We start from the raw sequence: 11,858 nt of genomic DNA on the forward strand, positions 1-11,858 counted from the left end.
ACCCCATTTTCCCAATTACTACCCAACTTTTATCTAAAATCATACTAATTGGGTCTTATTTTAATGTCTAGGTAAACTCTCTCATTTTTTTCCTGAGTCCAATAAATTTTCAAGATGGTAAAGACATTTATATGAAGTAAAGAAAATCCTTATGAAATAATTCAGTACCCTCCTCCTTCCCTCTCCTGCTTATTCAACATGCCCATGCTATTTTACCTCGCATTCTTTTTCCTTTCCTTTTCTTCAGCTTCTTCTTTCTGAGCTGTATTTAGACTTTCAGCATCTGCCAAGTTATCCACAGCAATAGCCAAGAAGACATTTAGCAAGATATCTATCTCAAATAATTTTAAGGACATTATGCCTTACTATACTTGTTTGGTTTATTATCAGCATGAACACTGACAATGTGAGAGATATAAAACACATGTTCCCAACCTACAGTGTAGAGACTTGTGATGCTGGAGCGTAGTGCAAATAACACTCATTTAATGGACTAGATTAATACTGGGTGTAAAATGAGCAGAGATCCGTTAGGTTTTAAAATTTTAAAATAGCACAATACTTGACGTATTTTTTAAATAAATGAAATTCAACTTTAAGCTGGCCTGAGGAAGTTTCAAATATGAAACACTGTCTATTAAAAGTGAAGACTGTTCAGGCATTTTGAAAAATTCATTTTTATAATGCACTATCTTCTGTTTCTACAACAATCTATATCAAATTCTGTATTTCAGTCCATATCAGTTGAGTACAAATACTGATACAAGTACCATATAGTGCAGAAAATGGAATGGTTTTGCCCTTTCATCACCTCCTGACCTTTTAAGAACTTCTGAGAATGACACTAGTTTCTGCTGCTACGTGGGGCCAAGGAAGTATTTCCAGTACACACTGAAGGCAGGGAGGGAGAATGCTTCAGCAGACTTAATCCTAACTGACTCAACATTCTTCCATGCAGATTTCTCTCATCTGGTCCCTGCACTATACAGTGGATCACTGGCTCCACTGTCAGTGTGTGTCAGAATTAACAGGGCTATATCAAGCGTCAAAAGGATGAACGGGAAATTACTGCCATAGAGATCAGACTACATCCATGCATTTTCAGAGGGAGGGATGTCAAATAGAGACAAGTAGAAAGAACACGGCTGTTTTCCCACTGAAGGAAGAAAAAAAAAATTCTCTGGTTTCTGCCACTGTGGTGGCGGGAGATAGACTCGGAGATCACTGGAGTCTCATTCATTAGGGAACAGGTGTACAAAGAAAAGTCTATTTAAAGGACTTAGCACATGCAGAAAGCATTTGCATGTCCATTGCAATTTACTCCCTTCTAGAGAAATTTTGCATATGTCCCTGGCACCCAGCCCCATTTGGAGATGTTTCCAGTGAGTGCAAAGGATACAGTTACCACAGATGAAGAGGATAATGAAATATATACAGACTATCATGCCTGATGATGATGGGCCACCATATGCCATTATGCCATCATACATAACAGCATTCCAGTCTTCACCTGTTAGAATCTAAGAAGCAGATATATTATTAGTAACTCAACATCAAAAAGAGCAATAGAGAAACACATTTCCTCTGACCACAATACACAATAAGGCTAACCTTCTGTATACATAAAGCAATACCATAATCTTTTCATGCATCTTTTTAAAATTTCCGTTTAAATAAGTGTCTCCTGAAAGCTTGGGTTTAATTCTACTAGCTTTTATTTTATGCTACACATTTACATCACTGAACTTCAAAGGCAAAAATAATAAAAATAGAAGCCTATAATTTTATTGATTTTGGCATGCAAAAGTAAGACCCCTGATTTTCAGTAATGCCACATATGTAGTAATGCCCACAAATGTTCATCATTCTTGAAAATCAAGTTAATATATGTTTTAAGGTTCTCTTTTTTTGAAATAGTGGCCACAAATCTTTTCTAGTGTATGCCATTTTTTAGTCCTGCAAATTGGTCTAACCAATTTCAGTTTTAACGGGGACTGGCCACCTTATCATAAATTATGTAATACACATACCACACACATACACTACTGCTATAGCTTTTGAAATGGTAGCTATTTTAAACTGAATTGACCTCAATGCTGCGGGAGAATTACATGATTTTCTTATTGGCTATTGTTTCATGGAAGTCTGAAAGAATTTTATAGAAATCTGTTGATTAGTTAAAAGGATAGTTTACAATGAGGCAACTCCACTTTTTCTGTATTGTAACGAAAATTCTGGGTATTACAATGCAGGTTATAGGGGCACTTTGTATATTTCTAAGTAACTTCTTAAAAATTATCAGTTCTATCCTGAGAAAACATGCAATACTGACTCTCCTTCCAAGTAATTAAGTGGTTGTTTGAGAAAATTATATGCATGCTAATTTCTGAAATTCATTTTTGGAGAGCTAAACTTATCAAGTTGATTTTCACAGTTATTGAGCACCCAACAGGTTGGTTGCTCCTGAGTGTATTCTGAAACTGAAAATCAGCCTAAAATCTGAAAAAAATCCAACTCAGCTGAGTTTGAAAGTACAGCCTTCATTTTTTAAAGGGGCAATGCCAGGTCAAATGTGGACACTTTTCCTCTTAAGGAAATTTCTCATTAAGATTTCCTTATGTCAAAATTACATGGAAAGATTTTTTGCTTGCTCTGGGCAGCCACCAGATGAAAATTCTACCAGAGACAGGAAGCTGGCACAAAGCTGAGTCTTGCAGGGTCAGCTTTAAACACTCACCTACAATGTCTGAAACCAAACATTGTGGTAATGTGCAAAGCTGAATGTGAAAATGGCTAGAAAGATGAAACCAATTAGCCTAATTCCAGAATCCAAATTGGGAAAAATAAAAAAAAGGATCATAAAGTAGTGAAAAGTAAACTGTGAGTATGGCCCTATCTTTTCACAAGTAACAGACACCTTGCTTTAAAATTTTAATAAACCTTACAGTTTTTCTTTAAAGAAATTCATACTTATTGAAATTCATACTTATTTTTATATTACAGTAAATGATATGACCCATATGCAAATATACACTCTTACAATGCTTCTCATTTTTTCCTGCTTGGGAATAGCTGAACTTTTATATAGCTAATGAAGTTAAAGAAAACAATTTGATTAAAATAAAAGTAACATTCCACCTCTTTTTCTAGTCTGGTATTTGATGGACAAAGGAGATTTAATTTTGTGAAGTAATATGACAGCTATGTTGCATAGATAGATCAAATAAGACATGAAACAAATGGTACAAATGGTGCAGAGTTACCAGAGTACTGAATTTAATGAGCAGAATGCTACTTAAAGTAAACTGAATAAATAGTATTCGTGATTTTATTTTCAGGCAACATGATCACTTAAACAGTTTTGTTGATCATCAAAGGTAAAATGTTTCATACGGGATGAAAGAAAGTTACCTGGAATACAGTTAAAAGAGCTTGTGGAAAATTATCGAAGGTGCTCCGTTTTGTTTGAGTTTCATCAAAATTAAATTTGCCTCCAAACAGCTGCATTCCAAGCAACGAGAAGATTATGATGAAGAGGAAAAGCAGAAGCAACAGTGAAGCAATGGACTTCATTGAGTTTAACAAGGATGCTACCAAGTTGCTCAGGGATGCCCAGTGCCTATAAATTAAAATGCGTGTGTTAACACACACCAAAAAAACCCAAACAAAACAGTAAAAGAGCAGTGCATGATGAAGTATTACGAAAGAATTGCTGATCACCCTTCAGCTATCCCTAAAGTTAGCAGTATTAGTTAATCTTACCTTGTTACTTTAAAAATACGCAGGAGACGAACACAGCGAAACACTGAAATTCCAAGGGGTGACATAATTTCCAACTCCACCAAAATTGTTTCAACAATGCCACCACAAACAACGAAGCAATCAAAGCGGTTAAAAAGAGAAACAAAATAAGCCTGTAGGCCCAGGCTGTACATCTTTACTAACATTTCACAGGTGAATAAAGCCAGAAGAACTTTATTTGCGATATCTGGAACAAAATATTAAAAAAAAGAAAAAAGAAAGACATTCCTGAATTGTCTCATAGATTCAATTTTTATTTTAACTTATTAGTACTATACTTTCTATACTAGGTCACAGCCTTTTGCTTAAGAAGGAAGGAAGTACTGGTTTTTTATGTTGGACTGTATTTGATGCCTAAGTGGCAAAAGTTACACAAGGATGTAAAGCTTCCTGCGACCTCTGAACTATTCATCCTTCCAATCCATTGTGCAGTTCATGGCTGCTCAACTCACACCTTGAGTAAACACTGTAACTTAAGCATCACAGCCCACAGTGTGTTCTGCTGTGCCAGTTCCCATCTCCTTCCTCATCTTTCAAGCATGGTTTAACAATAAAAGTACAGGTATTGACAATTTAGTATTGTCATTTTTTTCCGGTATACCATTAAGCTGTTAAGTTATGCCATTAAGTTGTGGAAATCACACACATTCAGTCATTTCTTGTATCTCCCTTTGGCTGGGCTGAATATCCTTCAGGACAGCGAACAACAACAAAATGGCAAAGTACAAAAGTAGGCACTGATAGAATGCAAGTATCCATAGTCAAAAACAGGACAAATAATTTTTGATTGTACCTTGGACCTGGGTCAGCCAGTCAGGTTGATTATAATGCTCCGATGAGATAGTTAATGTATTCAGAAAGACCAAGACAATAACAAGCCAATAAAATGTGACAGATTTTACTGCAGCTCTACATTTTCTTCGATTAAATCGATTCCAGCGACGCCAGCGTCGACTGAAAGTTCAAATAAAAACAAATTTATTATTATACAGAAAACACATATGAACTTAAGGAGGTTTTCTTCTGTGTAGAAAACATAGTGCAAGTATGTATGTGTGAGCAGGTGTGTTTACATAAATATGTGCACAATACTTCAGATAGTTGTGTAAATTATTACCAGTTGCAGACTAGGGAGTGCTAATTTGTTATTCCTTTTTTAGATTTCATTATAGATTTTTAAATGTAAACCACAACTTTTGGAGACTCTAATTGCCTGTGACATAATTAGATTAACCTGCATTTAACATTTCATTGAGTAGCGATGTATCTGTCTTCCCAGGCCCCATACACTTAACAGCAGTAAAGAAAAGCCAATGAAGCAACTTAGAATTCAGATTACATTTAGTCTGAAAATGTAGGCTTTGAGTTCAACCACGGGCACAATTTTGGCAGGATTAAACAAGGCAGGAATGTTGAGGTCAACTTTTAGAAATCTACCCTATAACGACGTTAGAAATCTGTCAGTGACTCCACTGATGTGTCAGATTTCCACTCATGTGCCTTGAAATTGTGTCAGTGGGCAAACATTTGTGAAATGAGTAACAGTGACAATCAAGGACAAGTAAACAGATCCTATCTAGATAGGAGTTGGACTCACAAGTGAGGGTATTAGCTCAGCTTTGTACTCATAAAACTAGATTTAATTTCTCTGCTTCACTTCTGGGAACTTTAGTAAACCAATTAGGTTCCTTGAGTTACATTTCCATTTGTGAAACAGGAAGAAAATATATTGCTGGGTCATAGGAAGAGAAGGATTAGGAAGCAATTGATATTACCTAAAAGGGAGGCATACAAAATTCACACATCCAAAACTACCGCCGTGGGCTCAGATAAAAAATTTTAGGAACTGACAACTGCTTCATCCAAAATTCAAGGGACAGAGCAGGCACAGACTCCAATGGAAGCTTGACCTAGCCTTAAAATAGCAAAGAACTGAGAAGAGTGTACATGTATAAGCTTCTTCCTCTATAGTTTTACTATCAAGCCAGTCTAGCATAAATCTGTTGTGAAATGGAAAGGGGTGGTCTGCTCTCCTTGTTCTGCCCTCTCATTTCCATTTTGCCAAAACTAGCCCTAATGAAGTGAGCTAGACCTGAGAATTGACTGGTGGAAACCAACTTCTTTTTTTCTGGGTTGATTTTAGTTGGTCAGTTGTTTGATCCAATTCCTTGTATTGCCGCATCACAGAAAGAGCAGGAAGAATGAGTGGCTGAGACAGGGGAAAGGCACTGCAGCCCTTTTGGCAGTACCAAAACATGGAACTATGGCTTTTGAAAACTGTTACATTCACTAGGTGAATTTCTTAATACTTTATTGTCTGAATTGGCAGGTATTGTATTTAGTATGTATAAAATCAGAAATGCTTTAAATCTGCCTCAGAAAACAGAAACAATATGAGTACCACCACCATAAAAATAACTGAGCTTGGCATTGCATTCAAGCATTAACTGAGTTTTCCTTATGCACCTTAAATTTGTACTTGTAGTAATGGAAATTAATACTGGTTTCAGACATCAGTACAAAGATGTTTCAAGCCTTTACAATATTTTAGCTATATAAAGGAAAAATATCCTGTCCTGACCTAAAACTACATGGTATTCAAGATCATTCTTATCTTGCCAGTCCCTTGATAAACAGCACTATGTCCATGGCCATCATCAGGATGGTTCACTCCCTGGGTAGGTAAAACAGCCTTTTTTTATGCTTACAGAACATCCTATCAATGAAATCAATGAGACAAGAACAATATTGTTTGTATATCTCTACTCAAAGGAGCCAAAAGCAGTCTCAAAGTGTGTAACTCTGAAGCCAATGGGGCTTTTTTTTTTTCCCAAAAGGTCTGTGGAATCAGTGACAAAACAGTATAACTAAGTGGTGCCCATCTGAAAATGCTGCCAAAGGGTGTGCAATGGCACTCACGTGTAGAAGTGTATGAATAATATAAGTATATGTAAAAAGCCTACAGAAATAAAGCAAAAATTCAAGGTGAATAGGAGTAATCTTCTACCTTCATTAGACTGGTACAAGTAAAGAAATAAACAGTAAGTAGCAGACTGAAGTAGATGGCCTGTTGTGCAGGAAAACCTGTGGCTATTATATAAAATAGGAAAACCAATTACATTATTTTCACTCAACAGTTTTCTATTTTTTAGTAACCGCCCCTCCTACTTTTAACCAAATAGCATGATTTTTTTCTGGAAGAATGAAATGTACCCTTTTATTTTGAAGAGAAATTCCATTTTCATAAATTTGCAGTGATACAATATTGCTTTCACGAAATTATCAAGCATTTTTGACAAAATGTAGCAGTTGAATAAATATTAAAATCACAGAGGACACTTATAGTTGACAGAGTTTGTTACAACAAACCAAATTATTCACTGCTTTTGTTCTCATTAAATAATTTATCATATTTGCTTCGTAACTATTTAGAAGCAAATCATTATTCTTACAAATGTGTTCCCAATTTCACTTTCATTCACTCAGGTATTCATGTTTAGGTGGTCCTTTAGGCCCTGGTCTTAAATTTGAATCCACACATGGGAAATCCAGCCTTGCATTGACTCTGAAATCAGTGTCAGGCAGACAGTCAGTCATGCAGAATCTATGAAGTTTAGTTTGTTTACTTGCTATTCATGTGTGTTTGTGTATTGCTACTAGACCTACGCAAAGGTAGGAATGTTCATTTTCAGATTATTTTGTATCAGCAGCCTTTCATTACAACATGGTATTTTTCTAAACTGGACTTTCTGTTTAGAACCGCATACATAATCCCTGTATCTGCAAAACTGGCGTGCCTCATATTTTCACTAGTAAGCTCACGGAGAAGTAAATATTAATGCCCAAGATGAATTCTTCTGTAATTGTGAGTGCTAACATCTGTGCAGAGACCCTAGACTTCACTGCTCTTATTTATAAAGTATGGGACAGAAAATTGCACCACAGTGCTCACTCATGAAAAAATAGAAGCCTTTGAGATTATTTTTCCATTCCTCATTTTTGTAGTTACAGGATTCAGGGCATAGCACCAGCTTTTTAGCATGACTTGAAGGTTAATGTGATCATATAATCATACTGACAAATGAGGAAGCGAATTCTTAAAAAGAGGGATCTTCACAGAGGACAACGTGCACAAATCTCTTCAACTAGTGGATCCCCATCTTCCTCTAATCATAGCTCTGTCGCTTCCATGTGAGGAGAAAACACAGTTGTTCTAGTATCAAAACATTTCAAATTCCACCTGGAAGATTACAAACATGCAGCACAGATCATATTTACCCATATATCCTTGCATAATGTGTGGCTGATATACACCTTCACTTACTAAACTGGCAGATAACTGCTATCTCTTGACCAAATACCATCTGACTGTATAGAAACGTATTTCCAAAGATTAACTTCTATTTTCACTTGTGGTACAGCAGGTAGGCTAGCTTGCAATAAAAAGCATTTTCTACTTTGATCCAAAGGCAAAGATGTTTATGGTCAAACCAATATCCTTGATAAGCTATGTCCTGATTTACTTTGCCCTGAAACACAGTGTACTGCCATTGCAGAATAACATTCCCGAAGTTGGAGCGAGGATCAGGCCAGAAGAGTGAGAATTAGACCAAGATTTAGCATTTGGTTTAGCATTTGACGTCATGCTCAGTACATAAACTGGGGAAAGCTGGCCGGGGGGACCGCTGCTCGGGGACTGGCTGGGCATCGGTCGGCGGGTGGTGAGCAATTGTACTGTGCATCACTTGCTTTGTGTATTATTATTATTATCATATTATTATTATTATTATCATTTTATTTCAGGGGAGAGTGAGTGAGCGGCTGTGTGGTGCTCAGTTGCCGACTGAGGTTAAACCACGACAGTCCTTTTTGGACATCCTAATAGGACATCCCTGACAGCTGAACACATAATCTAGGGCTTTGCTGCAGAACTGAGAGTTTCTGTATTTTAGGTAAATTGAACTTTTTAGAAACTAGTGATTCCAATGAAAAACACCAAAATTACATTCTTCTGACATATCAGAAAAATTGATTTTGCAAATATGAGATGTTAGGTATCCAGAAGCAATGGGATGAGAACCGTGAGTCTGCAGATCCTTAGAGAGATAGAAGAGCAGATACACTTTGTTCTCAGTGGCATTGCAAAGCCAGCAGCTCTTCAAAGTGCTTTTTCTCTCTGATAACCGATGTTGTCAGCTGTTTTTAGGAGTCTGGGACATGGTGCAAGCCACATCTGTTTGGAAGACAATGGCACAACTATAATTTTGAGCTCTGTTGCCTCAAAACTACTCCTCACATGGATTCATTAAGTTAAAAGGGATAGATCTTTCTCCAATACAAGTAAAGACATGAAAGTTGAAAGGGGAATTCCCATTACCAAATTCAGCTTAAAAAGTTTAAGTATGGTTGAAGACCTCAAGCAGCTGCAGACTGCTGCAGCTCCTCCAAATGAGAAACACCAACATCCCGTTGCCGATTGCCACAACCTCTGTGAAGAGATGCAGCAATACATGTATGAATGAACTTCTGTGTGACTTGTGTTTTTTAACGCCACAAGAACAGGTTCTGATCAAAGAGCTCATGCAAAAGACATTTAGGACAGTAGCAGAATCTAGACAGCTGGAGATACTTTGGTGACTTTTTGGCTTGCGAAGAAGTTTTCTTTCAAATTGACATGTTGATTATGAACAATGATTGTAGAGATGGATAGCACTGACTGCTTATTACTCACTACTTGGACTATTAAAAACATCAGGTTTGGGTAGAAATTCTCCTTTCTCAAAGATGAGGTAGCAGCTTTCAGTTAACAGAGCTTCTGGAGTTCTCTTTTTCCTTAAAATATGAATAATGGGCATGGTTCAGAACGTAGGTATTACTTTGTGCTTTCTCTGTAATGCTTCTATGAGTCCCCACTGTGCAAGTAGACCAAACTTGGAGAATGTAGTATAATGGCAGTCTACTGCACTGCCTGGTATTTGAAGTTTCATGCGACCACTTCATATTTGAGTTTCTCCTTTAAAACCAGCATGAGTAGGCTTCATAGCAATAAATAGTATGCTATAAGGTTGACTGGAGACAATCCCATGATTCAAAATAATCATGCTTGTTTGGGATTCTCAGCTAATGAAATACTAAACAAATTGTTCCATTTGTTCTACTGTTATGGTAACTGGAAGCAACGGCAAAAGAAATTACAGACCATAGCATACTGAATTGCTTCTCTTTATTAAGCTAAAGCAGTCTCATCTCTCATCATTCTCATGAAGGGTTAAGCTCAAAGGTCCACATGGACACAACTGGTCCATTCAGTTGGTGTAGCTAAGGCCAGTTTCTGTAGCAGAAGGCATACAAGAAGTGATACAGCTTTTACAACTAATGATGAAAATTCTAAAAAGTTAGTTGTGTATTCGCTACCATCCTTAACGGCCAGATCTCCATTGGCCACAGTCTTCAGCAGAGTGAGGCACATTTATATGCTGTTACCAGTTTGCTGGCTGAAAGGGATGACAAAATAAAGCTTGATCATAGCGTCACATGAAAAAACTCTCAGTGTAGAAAAGCACCAGTTAACTGTTGCCTGGGAGCTCTTCTTCAAAAAAGAAAGAAGACTATTCAGAAGGAACACAAGTCCGCTCCAACTGCTTGCAACTGGTCAGCGCTGGTAGGTCATTAGAGCTAGTAAGGCTAGTAGAGTAAACCTGGGTATGCTATTCCTCTTCATTGCTGCAAGGAGAATACACTGCTGTTACCAAGGAATTACTTGCTACATATCCAACACTGAAATCAGTTTTACTAGGGTTAAAAAATTGGAATGGTTCCAGATGTTGCCAAAACTGCTGATGCCAGATGTTGCCAAATCTTCTTGATTGTCCCTTTTTTCCACCGAAAATTTTCTGTGAAAAATATTTATTCTGTGGGTTGTCTGCAGCTGCAGGAGTGTCTTTGCCCTCTGTGATTCACTAAGTCTACCACTTGATTACTTACCTTAAATCACATAGCTTTTTTCTCTTTTTTTTTTGTTCCTTCATGGAGCAACCTAACCTTTTTAAACAGAAAGAGGTATCTCTTCTTTGCAATTACCCTTTCTAATTACTAAATATATGGCCTATAAGACTGGAAAATAAAATCAAAATAAAGAAACCTATTGGTTTTGTACTGGCACATCCAGTGTCTACAATATCGGGACTATTAATTCTTAATTTTGCTTACAACACTTCCCTTCTGCAATCATACTTGAAAATAGAAGCTCATATTCCCAAATGCTCCTAGTAATTGAAAAGAGAGCCACAAATATCAGCAAAGCAAATCAGGGTGTTTGATTTCCAAGAGCATTCATGGATAATTTACTTTTGTATTCACCAGTAACTGTTAGGAAGAATTTTCACACAGTAAAATTTAAAGTGCAGTAAATAAAGAACAATTATATTAGATCATCATGATGTGAAATAGTCACAAGGAAAAAAAGTGATGAAGAGAGAGGAAAATACTGACCTGAACTTGGATTTTGAGATGGTTTGACTAGAAGAAAAGGAAAACACATTTTTAAGAATGTGGAAAAAATAATTAACACAAATTGGTTCTCTTTAGAATTTTGCAAATCAATACACTGGAATTACATATACATAAACCCAAGCTTTTAACAAAATGCATCATGAATGCTGAAATTCTATTGCCAGTTATTTATTTTCTAAAATACCATTCCTAAAGCTTTACAAATTTTCTAAGTGAAAGAAAGGAAACCTCCTTTAAAACTAAGTAAATACACTGCTCATGCAGAAGCTGCTTGGAAGTCATGAAAATCTGAGCAAATAAATAACAAACACCATGGGATACAGAAATACTCCCATACATTCAGTTATTGCCTAAAAAATACATATGCTCCAGATCATGCACAATTGTGTTGGTTTTGGCTGGGATAGAGTTAATTTTCTTCACAGCAGCTCGTATGGGGCTCTGTTTTGAATTTGTGCTGAAAACAGTGTTGATAACACAGGGACATTTTAGTTACTGCTGAGCAGTGCTGACACAGAGTCAAGGCCTTTTCTGCTTCTCACCCC

At 36.7% G+C, this 11,858-nt stretch overlaps 1 protein-coding gene across 1 annotated transcript in view; it reads right to left on the reverse strand.

Moving 5' to 3' along the window:
- Window positions 1-11,858, reverse strand: part of CACNA1D (calcium voltage-gated channel subunit alpha1 D) — a 209,412-nt gene that overhangs the window by 79,294 nt on the left and 118,260 nt on the right. Inside the window, exons 11-16 of the mRNA XM_019473470.1 lie at window positions 11,293-11,319; window positions 4,595-4,755; window positions 3,763-3,988; window positions 3,412-3,619; window positions 1,400-1,520; window positions 217-331 (exon numbers count right to left, since the gene is read on the reverse strand). Of these exons, the coding sequence (XP_019329015.1) occupies window positions 217-331; window positions 1,400-1,520; window positions 3,412-3,619; window positions 3,763-3,988; window positions 4,595-4,755; window positions 11,293-11,319 (858 nt within the window). The remainder of the gene's footprint in view (window positions 1-216; window positions 332-1,399; window positions 1,521-3,411; window positions 3,620-3,762; window positions 3,989-4,594; window positions 4,756-11,292; window positions 11,320-11,858) is intronic.

This window comes from Aptenodytes forsteri, unplaced genomic scaffold, assembly GCF_000699145.1.
Source record: "Aptenodytes forsteri isolate BGI_AS27 unplaced genomic scaffold, ASM69914v1 Scaffold53, whole genome shotgun sequence".
In the NCBI taxonomy this organism is placed as follows: Eukaryota; Metazoa; Chordata; class Aves; order Sphenisciformes; family Spheniscidae; genus Aptenodytes; species Aptenodytes forsteri.